This window comes from Thalassophryne amazonica, chromosome 4 (genome assembly GCF_902500255.1).
Source record: "Thalassophryne amazonica chromosome 4, fThaAma1.1, whole genome shotgun sequence".
Taxonomy (NCBI): Eukaryota; Metazoa; Chordata; class Actinopteri; order Batrachoidiformes; family Batrachoididae; genus Thalassophryne; species Thalassophryne amazonica.
This window is the reverse complement of record NC_047106.1, coordinates 108397423-108418526: the sequence shown is the minus strand read 5'-3', so window position 1 is coordinate 108418526 and position 21104 is coordinate 108397423. Positions and strand designations below refer to the sequence as shown.

General features: G+C 43.0%; 1 protein-coding gene across 1 annotated transcript in view; it reads right to left on the bottom strand.

Annotated features, from left to right (window-relative positions):
• nbeab (neurobeachin b) overlaps positions 1–21104 on the bottom strand; it is a 1103372-nt gene that overhangs the window by 497875 nt on the left and 584393 nt on the right. The window contains exon 29 of the mRNA XM_034168398.1: positions 20441–20873. Coding sequence (XP_034024289.1) covers positions 20441–20873 — 433 coding nt within the window. The remainder of the gene's footprint in view (positions 1–20440; positions 20874–21104) is intronic.

Genomic DNA, 21104 nt, shown 5'->3' with positions numbered 1-21104 from the left:
GGTGAAGACTTGAAATGCTCCAGCAGAAGTTTGAACATTCAGAAACTTTAAGCTCGTTGGATTTGAGGGTGTGCGGTGACCCCACCCACCCCACTGTGCCTCTTTTCTTTTTTTGATGTTGTCACTCTCAATCTATCGCCGCGCTGACGCACAAATGAAAGGCCTGTCCGCGGCTGGCAGCTCATTTCACTGGCAGGTGGCAAACAATTAAGCACAGCAAATCGTGACTGGAAGCGGAGCGACGATGAAAGGCGTCAGACAAAGTCCTATATGTGGTCAGGTGGGTTTGTGTGAAACATTTCAAAAATAATACACTTTGCGGTGGCGACTCATTTCAGCCTGCCATTCCCCATTACGGGTGTGAGCAGTGAGGGCGACAGGCCTGGCCATGGTGTGCCATAAAGCCGCTTCTGTTTAATCTGTCATCAACACCCTGGAGACCCCGACCCTCTCAGCTGTCCTCTCCCAACATACTCCTCCATCTTCTCCTTCTCTATTCATCAGACTCACGTCAGCTCAAACCTCTTTGTTCCACCTAACACACTGTGTCCTGATGACAGGAGTGTGGAGGGGCTGGGAAGTCGGGGAGCGGTGGATGTCACAACATGCATGGTCCTCCCTGTGGCCCCTCTGGTGGACTCTGCCAAAGCCAAGTACAGTTGATGCAACAATAAATTCTGTAACATAAGCATGGGGAAAAAACGTAATTATTCTATTCATTGTTATGGTGAAGATAGACTAGACATTTCAAACTTCAGAAGGATGTAGCAGGTAATCACGTATTTAATTCATTGATGTTTTGTGAAATTCAATTTTGATTCCTTTTTTTTTTTTTTTTTTTTTTAAAAAGGTGGCACCATTGGTAAGGTGTCAGTCCCACCTCTCTCAGGAGCCTTTATGCACTTATCACACAAGTGTGATGTTTGGTTACATTTTTCTACAAAGTGTTTGGAACTTGGTAAAAGAGATAAAAATTATCCTCTTTTTATAATCCAGATCAGCACCAACAATCAATGAGATGAGGTCATTTCTCCCACCCCTCTCCCAAGTTTTATAAAAATGAGCCCATTAATTTTTCATCTGTTGCAACCAGGTGAAATCTGGGCATCCCGCTGGCCTTTTTCAATGACTGAAGTCCTCAGCACTGAGGTACCTGCTTCTGGGATCATGTCCAGAGAAATGTACCACATGGTTAAAATGCCATCGCTGATATTCGCTCATGATTGAAGTAATACTCCTCATCTTACTCTCCATATGTAAGCGTTCATGTGACACAAAGTCATTCCAGCCTTACACAAGGATCCTCTGAAGCGACAGAGTATCAAAGACTTTTAATGGCCACCTTAGGTCACTGGTTAGTATCCAAGTCTCATAACCACACAGGAAGGCTTGTATGTCACTGGGCTGTGACAGCCTACAAACAGCATGTGCAAGTAAATTCACCTAGTTTGGCACAAGGTTTGTAGACATTCAGCGTCCCCTCACCCGCGTGTCACTTGATTTTTGAACAGACCAAAACATTTGCACGGTAAACTCCCTCGTCAAATCGTCAGACGGCCACCGTGTACCCTTCACCACGTAATCTCTGTGACTCAGAACATGTGTAACATGTGGTACAACTTGCAAGGGGTTGACATACACTTTTCCATTTATATGATGGGAGAGGAACAGCGCTTCTAGAAGCGGCCAGCACCCACCCACTGTGCACATGCGTGACTGCACTGGACGTGTCCTGTCTGATCCACAGATGAGCCACAGAACCAGATTAATTGTGTTTACCTTTATTTATTCATTTATTTATTTATTTTTCTGAGGAAAGAAGTAGAAATGAAGTTTAATGCTCCTGGTCGGCGCACACCCAGCATGCATGCGCATGATCAGGCTGAATGAGTCCTGTCTGGCCACAAAGGAGCTGTGCCATCTGATCAAACTAAGGTTTATGTGTGGCCCAGTTGTACTCATGCATCAGGAGCTGAACGCATCCCGTCCTGCCACGTAAGAACTGTGCTATCTAATGAAACTACGTTTTACATGTGGCCCGCCTATGAACCCACAATCCAGCTGTGCACACACACTGGACACATCCTGTCTGGTCACAGAGGGGCAGCACAAACTGGATTTACTGTGTCTTTCTCTTTTTAGTATTCTCGTTTTATTTATTATTTTATTATTTACAGTGCTTTTTCTGCTTAAAGTCAGCAGAAACTTCACAGCCTCTTTCACATAATAACCAGTGTTGGGCATGTTACTTTAAAAAAGTAATTAGTTATAGTTACTTCTCCCAAAATGTAACTGAGTTAGTAACTGAGTTACAGCATAATAACAGCAATTAGTTACTAGGAAAAGTAACTATTGCATTACCTAAAAAAAAAAAAACATTAAAATGTCAATAAATTTGGATCCCTCCCTCCTTAATGAACTTTAAATTCAACTGTCTGTTCAATTATTTACAATAAAACTGAATATTAAATATGGTTAGTGAATTAAATGTACACTTCATGCAATAAATTATTAACACTAAACAATGTACACTTATCTGCATAGTTTAATGTTGCTGTGGGACAATGTGAGACAAGACACCCATCAAATTTAATACATTATGGTAGATGTTAGCATTACTATGTTTATCATGGTAGAACAATCAAACACAAGATATATTTTAGAAATTTTTATATTTATTGCACCTCAACAAGCCACAACACATCAAATAAATCTAAAATTTAGCTATGTCCATCCACATGTACATTCTTGCCTTTTATCTCAGTGATGGGAAAGTAATGTCTGTTGTTCCAGTTAAAAAACACAAATGATGTGTGTGTTTTGGTGTGAGCAAATACGTGTGTGTGTATTTCTGTGTGAACTCCCACCTACCTCTGCCTCAGGTTGGCTTGCTATAAAATTTTACTTTTGCTTAGCCAATCACCATCACTTATGTGGTTGTCCATCCCCCCTCCCTCCCTCCTCCAAAGACAAGAAAACCAAAACTTTGCAGCTTAGCTGTGAATGAGGGAGATGAAAACGGCTTCAGTGAACTTAATTATAGTAACTCGTCGGATATTATTGTCAGTAACGATAGTGACGTTGTAACGTTGGAAACTGTAATTAGTTAGATTAGCCATTACTGAAACAAATTTGTTTGTAAGGGCGTTTATTTTAACAGCGTTACTCCTATCAATGATAATAACAATGTAATAATAGTCCACATGCATCCTGAGCACTGTGCGCACAAACCTGTCATCATTTCAGCCACTCCAATGGTGCTGAACATCTGTGAGAGTGCCGCACAGTATTTACACACAAATCCTTGCGTTTGCAAAGACCGCGCCAGTGCCGCTCAACTTTTGAGTGTGTGCTGCACCACGTCAGTGGCTCTCATGCAGTATGTGTGCGGACTGCTTGAGATTTGTAGACGTATTTTTGCTGCCACTCCAGATGCCATTCAGTGGGCAGTCGTCCGCCATCTGCGCACGTGTTGGGCGGAGCAGTTCAGTGAGATTCCACACTAAAAAGTTACTGCCTTTTCACCTGTTTTCAGATTTTGTGTCTCTGCCTACTCTTCACCAGTCGCACGTCAGTGAGACACTATCCTAAGACAAGAAGAACCAGGATTCTGAAGACTTGGACCTTTGTTCTCCTGCAAAGTATGTGGGGGAACGTGTTGCACTTGTAGAGACATTCACTCATTTCGGCAGTGACGTTTATATGTTTGCATCTTCAATCTTTAAGATTGAGAAACACCTGGGAAGCGTTTATGGAGTCATGAAAGCTCTAGATAGAGGTGTTTGACGACGCCAATCTCTGTGCTGTAATAATAACGATAAAGTGTTATTTTTAGCATCCTATTTTGGCTGTTAATGACCATAATATAGGAGGGCCCTGGACTAACTTTTTGTGGAAGCACTGTAGTCTCTTACTGAAAATTTTAGGAGCACAAGTAGAAAATTTAGAGTGCAAATCTTAAATCCACATTTAAACAACATTTTCCCCCACGTTATCTGTATTACTGATAAATGTTTTGTTAATAAATTAATTCCCTCAGCCATTCCTGTCAAAAAAATTTTTTTTCTTGTGATCACAATAAATACACTGAAATATTACTTTACATAAAATAAGCAACTAGTAGTGAATCATTGAGCCTTCTTCCTAAATATTTGATCCTCAATTGCAGTTATTGCAGGAAGACTATAATTGAAACACGAAAGTTAGAAACTATTTATTATTAGAAAGTTAGAAACTATTATTTATTAGTTTTTGTTTTTATAATCTAAACAGTTGCATATTTTAACCTAGGCTGCTTGATATTTTAAATGTACCTGGTTAATGAAGATTAATCTATTGTCACTGTTCCATCTAATGTTATATTTATGAGTTCTTATAAAACAACGGCTAAATTACAGATTTACTTTTTTCAGCACTGTAAATTCCTTATTTTTGCGCCTCATTTCAGAGGGTAATTCAAACAAATAATCACCTCATTCAAACTGATGGTTTAAACACAAGGATGAGTAAATTCACTGAGAATTTTGGGTAAAAAATTCTGATGCTAAACTGTATATTTTTTTTCTGACCAGCACTGCTCTCTGTTCACACAGATAGTCAGGTGGCCAAATGAAGAAATAAGGGCTATTTTAGCTTTTAATTCCAAATTTTATCTAGGAAACTAAAAATGCCTTCTTTTTTTTTTACATCAACAGATCCATAGGAGATACAATCTAACCAGCAGTCAGAATCAGAATCAGAATCAGAAGAAGTTTATTGCCATTGCCAGTGAACAGGATTCACAAACTACGAATTTGCTTCGGTACAATGGTGCAACATTAAGAAATGCTAGGATAAAATATAACATATGTGTCAAAATAAGATAAAATATAAGATAAAAAAAATGAAATATGAAAGGCTGTGTGCAACAGAAAAACAGAGAAACAGAAAAAACAGTGCACTGGGAGGAGTGCAATTAAAAACCAAAGTGCATTGTCTAAAGTGACCCGTGATAAAATGATAAAGTGACAGAGTTAAGCTTAAGGTGACTGAGTTATGAGGTGTTCATGAGTCTAACGGCAGAGGGGAAGAAACTGTTCTTATGGCGGGAGGTTCTGGTCCGGATGGACCGTAGCCTCCTGCCCGAGGGGAGTGGTTTGAATAGACCGTGAGCAGGGTGAGAAGGGTCAGCTGTGATCCGACCTGCTCGGCCCAGAGTCCTGGAGACGTGCAGGTCGTGAAGAGATGGAAGGCTACAGCCAATCACCTTCTCAGCAGAGGCCACAATGCACTGCAGTCTGTGTCTGTCCCTGACTGTGGTCCCGGCGTACCACACCGTGATGGAGGAGCAGAGGATAGACTCGATGATGGCCGTGTAGAACCGCACCATCAGCTGGACAGGCAGCTTGGCCTTCTTCAGCTGCCGCAGGAAGTACATCCTCTGCTGGGCCTTCTTGATGAGGGAGCTGATGGTTGACTCCCACTTGAGGTCCTGGGTGATGGTGGTGCCGAGGAAGCGGTGACAGTCCACAGTGGTGATGGGGCTGTTGGTGAGGGCGAGGGAGGATGGGGGGGCTGTGGCTTTCCTGAAGTCCACGATCATCTCCACTATTTTCTGGGCGTTGAGCTCCAAGTTGTTGCTGCTGCACCAGGTCACCAGCCGGTCCACCTCCCTCCTGTAGGCAGACTCATCCCCATCCGAAATGAGTCCGATGAGGGTGGTGTCGTCCGCAAACTTGATGAGCTTTACAGAGTCGTGGCTGGAGGTGCAGCAGTTAGTGTAGAGGGAGAAGAGCAGAGGGGAAAGGACACAGCCCTGTGGAGATCCTGTGCTGAGAGCCCGAGTGTTCGAGACATTTTTTCCCAGCCTCACATGCTGACTCCGGTCCGTCAGGAAGTCTGTGATCCACCTGCAGGTGGAGTTGGACACGTGGAGCAGAGAAAGCTTGTCCTGGAGCAAAGCTGGAAGGATGGTGTTGAATGCAGAGCTGAAGGTCACAAACAGGATCCAAGCGTAGGTTCCTGGGGAGTCCAGGTGCTGCAGGATGGAGTGCAGGGCCAGGTTTATGGCGTCATCTACAGACCTGTTGGCTCTGTAGGCAAACTGCAGGGGGTCCAGGAGGGGGTCGGTGATGGACTTCAGGTGGGATAAAACTAAGCGTTCGAAGGTCTTCATGACTACAGACGTGAGAGCCACAGGACGGTAGTCCAGTGACGCGTGGTTTCTTGGGGACTGGAACTATGATTGAGGACTTGAAACAGACTGGAACATGGCATGACTCCAGGGAGGTGTTGAAGATCCCCGTGAAGACTGGGGCCAGCTCATCAGCGCAGTGTCTCAGGGTGGCAGGAGAGACACAGTCTGGGCCCGGGGCCTTACGTGGATTCAGCCTTTTGAAATGTCTCCTCACGTCCTCCTCTTGGAGCGAGAGGGCAACAGGGGGAGTGGGGAGGGCAGCAGTGAGAGGTGGGAGGTCCAGAGTGTTTGAGTATCCAGCTGTGTGAGGGGTGGGGAGGTGTGAGTCCTTGTCTTCAAAGCGTGAATAGAAGAAGTTGAGGTCGTTGGCCAGCTTCAGGTCGTCAACAGAACGAGGTGCTTTGGGCTTGTAGTTGGTGATCTCTTTCAACCCCCTCCACACAGAGGCCGAGTCGTTGGCAGAGAACCTTTACTGCAGACGTGAGCTGTACATGGATTTAGCCTTTGCCACCTCCTTGCTAAATCTGTACTTTGCACCTCTATAGCTGTCTCTGTCTCTTTCTGTGAAAGCCACCTCTTTCTGCTAACGGAGCTGCTGGAGTTTAGGTATGAACCAGGGCTTGTCATTGTTATATCTCACCCTGGTACGCTGTGGGATGATGCTGTCTTCACAGAAATGAATATATGACGTCACAGTGTCCGTGCAGTCATCTAGACTGTCTGTTGAAGCCTCAAACATATCCCAATCCGTGGTGGCCAAGCACGCACGTAGCTCCTCTACAGCTTCATTGCTCCACACTTTAGATGTCCTCACAACAGGTTTAGAGAGTTTAAGTCTCTGTCTGTACGTGGGGATCAAGTGGACCATCACGTGATCTGAGAGTCCCAAAGCTGCATGGGCCACCGCGCGGTAGGCGCCGCTCACTGTCGTGTAACAATGATCTAACGTGCTCCCTTCTCTGGACGGGCATTTAACAAACTGTTTGTATTTTGGTAATTCCTGACTGAGATTCCCTTTGTTAAAATCACCGAGAATTATAACAAGAGAGTCTGGAAAGTCTCTCTCCACGCTCATAATCTGATCAGCGAGCACGTGCTTGGCCTCGTGCATGTCCGCGCTCGGTGGAATATACACAGAGCAAAGTATGAAAGAGTTAAACTCACGTGGAGAGTAGAACAGTCTGCAGTTTATGAGGAGATATTCCAGAGAGGGACAGCAGTGTTGGGAGATCACAGTCACATCGGAGCGCCAGGTGTTGTTGCTATAGAAACAGAGTTCTCCACCTCTTGTTTTTCCACCAGAGAGTGCTCGGTCTCTGTCTGCGCGGAGGAGTCGGAATCCCTCTAGTTGGAGCGCGCAGTCCGGTGTCTGTGCATTTAACCACGTCTCCGTGAAGCACAGTACACAAGATGAGGAGAAATCTCTATTCTTCTTCATCAGCAGTGCCAGCTCATCCATCTTGTTGTGGAGTGAGCGGACGTTGGAGAGAAATATCCCAGGTAGGGGCGTGCGCGTGCCCCTTCGTCTGAGGCGCACGAGAGCTCCAGCTCGTTTTCCTCTCCGCTGTAGTCTCACTTTTTTGGCCAAAAAGTGAACCAGTTCAGCTGCAGGCACTAAAAAAACTGGCGTAATGTCCGTGGGTGTTGATGATTTGATGTTTAGAAGCTCCTTGCGGGTGTAGGGACACAATGACATGTGATTCACGCACAAAAACAGACAAAACAGGGAGCACCAGAATACCAGGGCGCCTTCATGTGGCGCCATCTTGGAAGGTTTATAGTCAGGGTGCAGACTTAAAAATATATATATATTGATTTTGAAAAGGTCTTCTTTTGTCAAAAAAAATTGTAATAATCATTCATTTCTTTTGTGAATTGTAACAGATCAAGAATGCTGGACTGCAGTAAACCAGAGAATAGAGCATTGCAGTAGTAGATCAATACAAAGAAAGGAGCAATGTTTGTGTGAAACTGACAGCAAAAATATTTCATCTCCAAATTTGGGGTTAGGAAAAACCACTAACATTTTTAATGACAATCCTGTGTGGTTGGATCAGATCCTCTGCCTTACAGCGTTTCAGGAAATAATGATATAATCAGTACAGTAACATATATGATGAGAAATTTAAGGAAGTACTCCCCATATCCTCCTCTAACCCATTTTAACGTTATGCCAGGAAGAAGAAAATTTCCATCAAGTCCCAAATTTTCAAGCTAAATTACAGAATTTAAGATTGTAGAAAAATAGATTAATTGTTGTTGAACATGGATGCTAAAAGTAATGGCAAATAACAAATCAATTGCCTTACTTTTGATATGTCTTTTTTTTGGTGTGTATTCCATATGACCTGTTAAACAGGGAGCATTTCTACAGTAACTGGCTGAGTACTACACTATTACTAAGACCATTACTTTCTGAATGACCCAGGGAACCAGAACACAAGGTAAGATACTGACAACCAGTCGTAAAATATGATGGAGCTCTAAGGTCTGTGTGCAGCGCAAGAAACAGAATCTATGCCGATGGACTCTGCATGTCATGCATCCCGTGTGGGTACCTAAAATCCACTTCTTTTTTCATATTTGCGGTGGTTTTTATAGAGGGATGCCATCTTAATCAAACCCTGAGCTGACTAATCACTCAGAGACTCTCCCCCGCTCTCACACACCCATACACCTTACACTGGCAGACTCACTCATGGGAAGGAAAAAATATACAGCAAAACTACAGATCGCTCTTGGGTGAGTGGTTGTAAAAAGTACTTGCTCTATCATCGCAAAATGCGATGCTCACAGTCTGGACTCCTGCACAGTAAGTCCCATGTAAGCCCTACGGCCTGTTGATGCTGGATTCCGCAGAGTGAAGCGGATCAGAATCTATGACCTCCCCTCAATGTGATGCCAGTCTGACACAAGTTACAACCCCAATTCCAATGAAGTTGGGACATTGTGTAAAATGTAAATAAAAACAGAATACAATGATTTGCAAATCCTCTTCAACCTATATTCAATTGAATACACCACAAAGACAAGATATTTAATGTTCAAACTGATAAATGTTGTTTTTGTGAAAGTATTTGCTCATTTTGAAAGGGATGCCTGCAACACGTTTCAAAAAATGTGGGACAGTGGCAACAAAAGACTGGGAAAGTTGATGAATGCTCAAAGAACACCTAATTGGAAACAGGTGAGTATCATAACTGGGTATAAAAGGAGCATCCCCAAAAGGCTCAGCCATTCACAAGCAAAGATGGGGCAAGGAAGACCACTTTGTGAACAACTGCATGAAAAAATAGTCCAACAGTTTAAGAACAATGTTTCGCAACGTTCAATTGCAAGGAATTTAGGAATTCCATCATCTACAGTCCATAATATAATCAGAAGATTCAGAGAATCTGGAGAACTTTCTACACGTAAGAGGCAAGGCCGAAAACCAACATTGAATCCCTGTGACCTTTAATCCCTCAGACGGCGCTGCATTAAAAACCAACATCATTGTGTAAAGGAGCTTAATGCATGGGCTCAGGAACACTTCAGAAAACCATTGTCAGTTAACACAGTTCGTCGCTATGTCTACAAGTGCAAGTTAAAACTCTACCATGCAAAGCGAAAGCCAAACATCAACAACATCCAGAAACGCCGCCGCCTTCTCTGGACCCGAGCTCATTTGAAATGGACAGACGCAAGGTGAAAAAGTTTGCTATGGTCTGATGAGTCCACATTTCAAATTGTTTTTGGAAATCATGGACGTTGTTTCCACCAGACAAAAGAGGAAAATGACCATCCAGATTGTTACCAGCGCAAAGTCCAAAAGCCAGCATCTGTGATGGTATGGGGGTGTGTTAGTGCCCATGACATGGGGAACTTACACATCTGTGATGGCACCATCAATGCTGAACAGTACATCCAGGGTTTGGAGCAACACATGCTGCCAGGTCTTTTTCACGGACATCCCTGCATATTTCAAGACAAGGTCAAGCCACATTCTGCACGTGTTACAACAGTGTAGCTTCGTAGTAAAAGAGTGTGGGCGCTAGACTGCCCTGCCTGCAGTCCAGACCTGTCACCCACTGACAATGTGTGGCGCATTATGAAGTGCAAAATATGACAACGGAGACCCCGGACTGTTGAACAACTGAAGTTGTACATCAAGCAAGAATGGAAAGAATTCCACCTACAAAGCTTCAACAGTCACTGTCCTCAGTTCCCAAATGCTTATTGAGTGTTGTTAGAAGGAAAGGTAATGCAACACTGTGGTAAACATACCACTGTCCCAGCTTTTTTGAAACGTGTTGCAGGCATCCGTTTCAAAATGAGCAAAATTTGGACAAAAACAATAAAGTTTATCAGTTTGAACATTAAATATCTTGTCTTTGTGGTGTATTCAATTCAATACAGGTTGAAGAGGATTTGCAAATCATTGTATTCTGTTTTTATTTACATTTTACACAACATCCCAACTTTATTGGAATTGGGGTTTTACTTCCCCAGCCAAGGTGGGTACCTATGTACAGCTGGGTGGACTGAGACAATGCAGATTAAGTGTCTTGCCCAAGGACACAGACAGGTAGCATGAGTGGGATTCAAACCCAGTTCGATATAATGGTAGACCAGCTCCTTATCCACTGAGCTACTTGCTCTAGTCATAATACAGTGAAAATATTTGTTTGAAGAACATTACAGTTTGAAATAACTACACCTTCTAAGAGAACATCTGTGTTCACCCTGACCCAAAATGGGATAGCAGTGGCACTGGTGTGCCCTTACGTTTCTTCAGGCTCAGTAGAAACTACAGAGACATGTGTGCCCAAAACCTCTCAGTGCAGTTTTCGATTGTGCTTAAAAGACCCAAATCCCTGTCAGAAAGATTTTGACTTTCAAAACTTTATCAACTACGGAAGATAGGGATCAGGGGGAGATGAAGCTTGAAATCCTGACAGAAGGCGGTTTGTAAACTCTGAAATCTTGATGGATTACTGTGTGGCTCAATCTAATCCAAGAATGTAAATATACCACAGCAGTACCAAAGTGCTTCAGAGACCTTTTCAAACACAGGAATTCTTTGCCGTGGAGGACGAGTAAATGAATAACATGCTGCCTGCTACTTAAAAACCATTAGCAGTGAACTGGATAACTGAGATAGGCCAAGAGGATTAACATCAGCATTTTACAGTCACGTGATAAATGACACACACACACATGCATGCACACACACACACACCTACACACAAAAACACACACACACACACGCACATAACATACATACACAAAGTGTCTGTAATGAGCGCTTGCTTTAATTCTCTGGGCTTGAGGACAACTAGCATACACTTTGTGTGCACACACTGAACGCAAATGTAAGATAGTTGTCCCTATCCCAAAGAATTAAGGCAAGCTCTAATTTCAGATCATTTGTGTCCCAATTCCAAAAATGAGGAAATCTGGCCCAATTTATTAAAATTGTAGGAAAAATTTGTGTTTTACTAATATGTATATGTTGCGGACATGAACGAGTGAAGCTCTTCAGCATCTCATCATGTCATATAGGTCCTTCAGACTTTTTTTTTGAGTAAATTCTAAAAGGGAGCATGGCTAAAACCTTTCAGCTTCTGGGGGAGCTCCAGCTCCCCCGACCCCTCGCCTTTTTAAGTAATTTTCTTTTTTGCCTTTCACATGCCTGGAAGCTCCTCACCATCTAACCATGTCATTTAGGTCTTTCACACTTTATTTTCAATAAATGCTTCTGAGTAGCATTATCATGACTAAAAACCTTCAGCTTCTGGGGGAGCAAACCCCCTCCCCCACCTATTACAGGCCTCTTAAACTCCTGCCCATGGGCGGCGCCAGGGGGTGCTGGAGCTCGGCCTGGATTTGTCATAACACCCCCAAGAAAATAATTCCTCATTTATTATTTTAATTTAATTTCATCCCATGTTTTTAAGGTCTTGCCTACACTGAAACTGAACTTCTCCTATACAATATTCTTCTTTGTCATTTTCAAAAAGTTTTCCATTCAAGAAATATGTCCATTCTCACAGATCCAGTGAAACTGCTTGAAAATGCTGTAGTACATATGCCAGGCCTGTATGTAGCGCTGTAATGCTTTTACAAAAAATGGAGAAGAAGAAGTGGAGCTAATCAATTTAGCAACGAAAGCTAAAACTTTAGAAGGCGGCTCACATAATAAATAAAGTCTTTTAATCTGACCTGTTGCTAGAATTCATCATCACAGATGAAAACTGTTCTCCACATGACACCCTTGTTTTGGAAGATGATGCCTGGAAATGCGTTAATTCGTTATGATGGAAGTTACTTGTTAAGTTTTTTTAAAGAAGCCCCTCAGTGTCTTTATGCTCTGCTCTGGGTGAGTTTCTCAGACTGAGCTGGAGGACACCAGCTCTTTGTTCCACCACCAACAAGAAAAAAAAAAAAAGCTAAATTACGCCGTTAACAACATGTTACAGAGGCAGGGCGATGACATCATCCTTTCAATTTTCTATAGTGAGACACTTCTGGCATTTTCAGATTTATGTGATTAGATAAATATTCAACTCATACAAGAAAATAAACATTCATCAACAGAATTGATTGGTTTCCACAAAATGAGTGTAACGTGACGTTCAGTGACATCACGTTCAACAATGTCACGGTAACAATAAGTTTATGTTATAAGTTTTATTTATAATGCACCTTTCATTATGGTGTGAAGCTTGGTGTGAGGGAGACGGAGAAGATTAGTGCTGCATGAACAGAGGGAACGGGAGGATGTGTGGGGAGTGAGGAGGTCTTTGAGGTATGTGGGGGAGCATTGCAATAGATGCATTGGTGGGTGATGAAAGCAATCTTAAAATGGATTCTGTAGGTAATGGGGAGCCAGTGAAGGCTATGGGGTATACGTAGGTGTAATGTGTTCCTGTTTACATACTCTCATCAGAGTTCTAGCTGCACTGTTTTGAATGTATTGGAAGGTTTGAAGGTTTTTTCCAGAGATCCCAAAGAGCAGGGAGTTACAGTAGTCAAGCCTAGAGGAGACAAAGGCATGGAGGAGTTTTCAGCATCAATGACGACATCATACTGTAGTGAGTGTCCTTTCAAGTTGCTGAAATGGTTCGGTTTTTGCTGCCCAAATATACATGAGTGGAATTGGAAAGAAGTGAAGCCTGTGTCGCCTAAAGAACGACCTGAGGAACAGCAGAAGGCACAGACAAACCAGTGACCCAGTGTCACTCCTGGGAATTAACCCTCAGAGAACACGGCCTCTGGACAGGAACCAAATCATTGATGCTTTTGCTCTTAACCACAACAACAGGTACATTGTACTGTTATGAAGACATCAATGTTAGGGGAAAGATTTTTTCCTCTGCCGGCTGTTTGCATTTTTTCCCTGAGGCTATAGGCTACATGTGTAGGTCTGTGGATATTTGTATTGAACAATAGCCTAGGTTTGTGTGTCATTTTGGTCATTCTGTATGTCATTAGTGACTGTTGCAGATCAGAATGTGGCTATGTGTACACATGCCCATGAATGTGGCAGAGGTGTAGCAGAGAGCCGTCGTGACACGTGAGCCCATAGTACCCTCATAAAAATGCCAAGCTCCCCCATAGCACCTGCAGAAAAAAAATCTCTGGAGCCGCCACTGCTCCTGCCTCTTTAAGCATTTATTTTTAATGTAGATGGAAATTAATATTCAAAGTTTTCAGCTAGTTGACAATAGGGCTGTACAATATGGCCAAATTATCATATCTCAGTATTTTCATATCAATATGATATACGATATGACTATGATTTCACACAAAGTGCAGCAACAGTGAACATTAAACATTCTTAAACAAAACAGTAATAATACCACACTCATTTTGCACTCATCATAAGGGTAAGATACTGTACCCTCCAAAAGTATTGGAAAACTTGGAATTTCACACATTTTATTTGTTTATGCCATTTCAAATACAAGAAATACAAAAAAAATATAAAGAATAAAATTTTCAAAATTAACTTCCTCAAACTCAAACTGAAAGCAAATCTCTAAAACTTGATAATACCTGTAAATAATAACCAGTTTTATTGCCAGTTTTCTTCAGACAAGTCAGGGGACAGAAACATGAACATTTCCAAGTAACTGAATATGTCTTGCACTTTATTTACATCAATTATGAAGAAATACAAAAGTTTCGTTCACCAAAACATCAAATCTCGGCTTGTAAATTGTAGCTGAACTATCAGGTTTTCTTTATAAGAAAATCCTCTTCTACCCCACTTCATCAGGAAGTTGGATTTTATATTTTTAATTAATTTATATCAAGTTGTAAAGATTTACTTTCAGTTTAAGTTTAAGGAAGATAACTTTAGATTTATTTATCTAAAGTTGTGTCACTGGTGGTGTTAAAGTTAAGAGGTTATTTAAAAATAAGTCCTTCAGAGAGCAAAATTAAGAGGTTACACAGGTTTTATACAGAACAGAGGAGGAGTAAATTACCTGTATTTCTTTCAGCCTGAGCATCTTCACATTATATTTCATGAATCAACAGCTGCCTGCTCGAATCACTGGAGAAACACGTATATATAAGGCAATTCGAATTAAAGGAGAAATGCCGCTTTTAACAACCTGGACCTAATTTCTTGCATAAAATACGGTTGTTTACTTACCAATATAACTTTGGTGTCATTAGCAGTCCGTGAGTCAAATATTTTTCTTCAACTACTAAGGTGGATTAGAACTTTTTGTGGTACACAGTGCTCACTATTGTACAGGAGGGGCCTAGCAGTCAATATGTGTGACTGATTTCAAAATGCAGCTCTTTTCAACCAGATGTGTGATGCCATGACATGTCAATCATCTGTGTCCAATCAGATTTCAGGGGAGCCCACTGCAACCCTGGCATCTAGGCATGAGAATTTCATCACTGACAATGATTTGATACACACCTCGATACACTACCAGCAATAGTGTAGACATATAGCGATACATGACTATTCTGACAATACGATTCTCCCCTGTTCCCCATTCGATGTGATTTGATATGTACGAGGTCTGTGAGAAAAGTATCCAACCTTTTTATTTTATGCAAAAAATATATGGATTTGATTCATATTTTTTTACGTCAGCCAAGCTTGAACCTTCGTGCGCATGCGTGAGTTTTTCCACGGCTGTTGGTTGCGTCATTCGCCTGTGGGCAGGTTTTGACTGAGCACTGGTCCACCCCTCTCGTCGTTGTTTCATTGCGAGGAAATGGCGGAATGATATGGGCTTTTTTTCCATCAGAATTTTTTCAGAAACTGTTAGAGACAGGCAGCTGGAAACCATTTGAAAAATTTATCTGGCTTTCGGTGAAAATTTTACGGGCTTCACAGAGAATAAGGAGTGTTACTACAGCTTTAAGGATGGCCCATAATGGCGCACGGCGAGCCGCGCTCCGAGCCACCATCGAGAGGCAGAAACCACCACATCATTTCTAAACGGATGGCTGTGTGGAGCCGGGACCGTCGTGTGCAATTTCTCTGGTTATCACAAGAGCTGGACATCAGCCATTTTCCGGCAGATGTCACTTTTAACAAGAGATTTTGTCATGGAAAGCCACGCGGAGGCTTCGCGCGTCATGACGGATTCGCTGATGGAGCGAGACAAAGAACACCTCCGTTTTTGAGTGCCCAGCTCTCCACAATTTCTCTTATACTCACTCGACTGGTAAGCCACTGAAAGCCAAGATAGGCATGTCCCAACTTGTCCTCTAACACTCCAAAATGGAGGTGTTCTTTGTCTCGCTCCATCAGCGAATCCGTCGTGACGCGCGAAGCCTCCGCGCGGCTTTCCATGACAAAATCTCTTGTTAAAAGTTAAATCTGCCGGAAAATAGCTGATGTCCAGCTCTTGTGATAACCAGAGAAACTGCACATGACGGTCTCAGCTCCACACAGCCATCCGTTTAGAAATGATGTGGTGGTTTCTGCCTCTCGATGGCGGCTCGGAGCGCGGCTCGCCGTGCGCCACTGTGGGCCATCCTTAAAGATATAGTAACACTCCTTATTCTCTGTGAAGCCCGTAAAATTTTCACCGAAAGCCAGATAAATTTTTCGAATGGTTTCCAGCTGCCTGTCTCTAACAGTTTCTGAAAAAATTCTGATGGAACAAAGCACAAATCATTCCGCCATTTCCTCGCAATGAAAAAACGACGAGAGGGGTGGACCAGTGCTCACTCAAAGCCTGCCCACAGGCGAATGACGCAACCAACAGGTGTGAAAAAACTCACGCATGCACACGAAGGTTCAAGCTTGGCTGACGTAAAAACATATGAATCAAATCCATACATTTTTTGCATATAATAAAAAGGTCTCGGGTAACAAAGCCATCTGTAAACCTAATGTAAGATATGAGGGGGTCAAGAACTGTTTCATTATTCAAAAGTGGAACAAGACATGGTTCAGGGCCCCTTCACATAGTGGTCAAAGTGTGCACGAAGTGCGCATGAAGCAGGAATCGTGTGCAAAATATGTAAAATCGTCCCTGCCTTGAATGCCTCGTACACCTGTTGCTACAACTATTTGCACACACCAGCGGCTGAAAGACAGACTGTGCACTGTGCAAACCCATCGATCCCTCTCGCAGCAGGTGGCAGCCAAATTCCAGCTGACACACACGAACATCTAACACCGCTCGTTTGGCACTTAGAAAATTTGTAGCCATTCACACTATCATCATGAAAACAGTCAGCAGACGATCACTGTCGTGCTGGCAGTGAAATTTGTCTAAGTTCCCCACGAGTGTGGCTTTGGTGTGTGCGCTGAACTGACAGGAGGTGAACTGACAGGAGGTGTGTCACACTGTGTTCCTGCTCGAAAGACACCGTCGCGTGCACAATCCCTCGCACTAGGATCATGCACACCTGCCTGTTGGTGCGATGTTTCATGGTGCGCTAATTTGAATTGTTTTGCCGTATTCAACCAAACTTCGCACTATGTGTGAAGGGGCCCTCAGACTTGATACTCCAGGCCAAAATCCATTCTCTGTGCTCCCAGACATTTACTAAATGCCCCATATCTGCATGAATTACACCTCATTATTCATGCTTTATGGAACACAACGTATCCCGATGTCACAAATTTTTAAAACTTTTTTTTTACATCATGTCTTCAGGCTATGATTGGGTGTCCAATTTATGTGTGTGTGTTTGCAGAGTGCTGTGTGCCTGTGAGGAACTCTTTGGAGTTAAAAAATGGACAGAATCGAGTGTCAAATATCACCATTGGGAGCCAGCCTTTGTCCCATGTTTATTTGGTCATGCATAATGTTTGTTTTTGCCACTCATGAAATGTGGCCTAAAAAGTTGTACTGCTTACAGTGACGAAAATAAGTATTTGAACACCCTGCAATTTTGCAAGTTGTCCCACTTAGAAATCATGGAGGGGTCTGAAATTTTCATCTTAGGTGCATGTCCACTGTGAGAGACATAATCTAAAAAAAAAAAAAAAAAAAATCCGGAAATCACAATGTATGATTTTTAAATAATTTATTTGTACGAGGTCTATTAGAAAAGTATCTGACCTTATTATTTTTTTCAAAAACCATATGGATTTGAATCACGTGTGATTACATCAGACATGCTTGAACCCTCATGGGCATGCGAGAGTTTTTTCATGCCTGTCGGTTACGTCATTCGCCTGTGGGCAGTCTTTCAGTGAGGAGTCACCCACCCTATCGTCGATTTTTTCATTGTTTAGGAATGGCTCAGAAACTGCTGCTTTGTTTGATCAAAATTTTTTCAAAACTGTAAGGCACAACTGAGTGGACACCATTCGATAAATTCAGCTGGTTTTCGGTAAAAATTTTAACGGCTGATGAGAGATTTTGGTCTGGTAGTGTCGCCGTAAGGACGGCCCACGGCGCCTGACGGCGATCTGCGCTTCGAGGCGGCAGCGTCTCGCCGTTTTCAAGTTGAAAACTTCCACATTTCAGGCTCTGTTGACCCAGTAAGTCATCAGAGAACAGAGAACTTTCAGAAGAAGTCGGCATGAGGAGTTTATTCGGACATTCCATTGTTAACGGACATTTTGTAATGAAAGAACGTGCGGCCAGAGTCGCATGTCGGGCCGGACCCGACCGCGGGGGGTTGCAACAGGAAAAACACCTCCGTTGGAAACCTTAACGGGCAAGTTGGAACATGCCCAAGCTGTTAAACAATTTCTCAGTTACTCACTTGTTGAAAGCCATCAAAAGCCGCCTGAATTTTACAAATGGTTTTCAACACGGAGGTGTTTTTCCTGTCGCGGCGCACACAGATTTGCCGAGTCGTCACGGAAACGACTCGGCGAATTTGCGCACACGTCTTTCATTAAAAAATGTCCTTAAACAGTGGAATGTCCGCATAAAGTCCTCATGCTGGCCTCTTCTGAATCTTCTCTGTTCTCTCACAACGTCCTGGGTGAATTAAGCCTTAAATTAGGATGTTTTCAGGTTGAAACAGGCCGACGACGGCGCCTGGAAGTGCTGCGCGACGTCCCGCTCCGTGGGAAGTCCTTACACCGAAAGAAACACCCCATAATCTCTCATCAGCCGTTAAACTTTTCACCGAAAACCAGCTTAATTTCTCGAATAGTGTCCACTCGGATATTCCTCACAGGTCCAGAAAAAATTTTGATAAAGCAACGCGCGCCGTCTCGAGCAGCGTGTGAAACAAAGGAATTCAGCCGAGAGGGCGGGACCACATCTCACTCAAGGCCTGCCCACAGGGAAATGACGTCACCGACACGCGTGAAAAAACTCATGCATGCGCACGAGGGTTCCACCATGATTGGTGTAATCGCATGTCATTCAAATCCATATAGTTAAAAAAAATAAAAGGGTCAGTTTATTATCTAATAGACCTCGTATGTTACTGCTGCAAATAAGTATTTGAACACCTGTGAAAATCAATGTTATTATTTGGTACAGTAGCCTTTGTTTGCAATTACAGATGTCAAACATTTCCTGTAGTTTTTCACCAGGTTTCAGATTTTGGTCCACTCCTCCATACAGATCTTCTCCAAATCTTTCAGGTTTGGAGTTTCAGCTCCCTCGAAAGATTTTCTATTGAGTTCAGGTCTGGAGACTGGCCAGGCCACTCCAGGACCTTGAAATGCTTCTTACGGAGCCCCTCCTTAGTTGCCCTGGCTGTGTGTTTGGGGTCATTGTCATGCTGGAAGACCCAGCCATGACCCATCTTCAATGCTCTTACATTACATTACAAGGAGGTTGTTTTCCAAATACAAGACCCCATCCATCCTCCCTTCAATACGATGCAGTCATCCTGTCCCCTTTGCAGAAGAGCATCCCCAGAGTATGATGTTTCCACCCCCATGCTTCATGGTTGGGATGGTTTTCTTGGGGTTGTTCTCATCCTCTAAACATGGTAAGTGGAGTTGATTCCAAAAAGCTCTATTCTGGTCTCATCTGACCACATGACCTTCTCCCATGCCTCCTCTGGATCATCCAGATGGTCACTAATGAACTTCAAACGGGCCTGGACATGTGCTGGCTTGAGCAGGGGAACCTTACTGCCCTGCAGGATTTTAAACCATGACAGCATCATGTGTTACTAATGTAATCTTTGTGACCGTGGTCCCAGCTCTCTTCAGGTCATTGACCAGGTCCTCCTGTGTAGTTCTGAGCTTTCTCAGAATCATCCTTACCCCACAAAGTGAGATCTTGCATGGAATCCCAGACCGAGGAAGGTTGACAGTCATCTTGTGTTTCTTCCACTTTCTAATAAATAATCATAACAGTTGTTGTCTTCTACCAAGCTGCTTGCCTTTTGTCTTGTAGTTCATCCCAGCCTTGTGCAGGTCTACAGTTTTGTCCCTGGTGTAGTTAGACAGCTCTTTGGTCTTGGCAATGGTGGACAGGTTGGAGTGTGATTGATTGAGTGTGTGAACAGGTGTCTTTTATACAGGTAACAAGCTCAAACAGGTGCAATTAATACAGGTAAAGAGTGCAGAGTAAGAGGGCTTCTTAAAGACAAATTAACAGGTCTGTGTGAGCCAGAATTCTTGCTGGTTGGTAGGGGGTCAAATACTTATTTGCAGCAGTAACATACAAATAAATTATTAAAAAAGCATACATTGTGATTTCCAGATTTTTTTTTTTTTAGATTATGTCTCTCACAGTGGACATGTACCTAAGATGAAAATTTCAGACCCCTCCATGATTTCTAAGTGGGAGAACTTGCAAAATCGCAGGGTGTTCAAATACTTATTATCCTCACTGTATTAACAAAACAAGTGTGGTACTATCTCACCTATCAAAAGAGTGGAACTGCATCGGCAGCATGGCCCGGGCCTTGGCAGCAGGATTTGGATAGGGCATCGGCTCCAGGCCAGCCTCCACGACCTCAACAGGAGCAGCCACGAGGCTTTTGAGAATCTCCTTGACATTAATGCCCTTATTTGGCTGGCTGATGCTGACGATAGAGGAGCCTGGTTTCAGTACCTCCATGCTGGGTGGATCACATAGACTCTCCTGTGACCTTTTCACCTCTGAGGACAGGGAAGACAGGAGTTCACTCATGGCATCAGGGCCTCCCACGCTATGTTCCAGGTCAGACCCATTAAGGACACTGGTGACATGTTCCTCCCCGATGCCAGAGTCCGTGTGGGGAAGGAAGCCTTCCATGTGGAGATCCTCTGATAGTACAGCATGATCCTTACTGTTATCAAATCCAAGAGGTGTTTCTGTAGAAAATACAAACAGAAGAACACTGACAGCAGATACAGGTTGTGATGTAAAATGCCCAACATATGTACCCATGATAGCAATATCACACAACGAAACACTGGGTGGAGAAATTTTTTCTTAAAGTTATGCAAATGTGCATAATTGTTTTCATCTATATTATAATAGCCAAGTGGTCTCTGTGTGCATGTGTGTGTGTGTGTGTGTGTGTGTGTGTGTGTGTGTGTGTG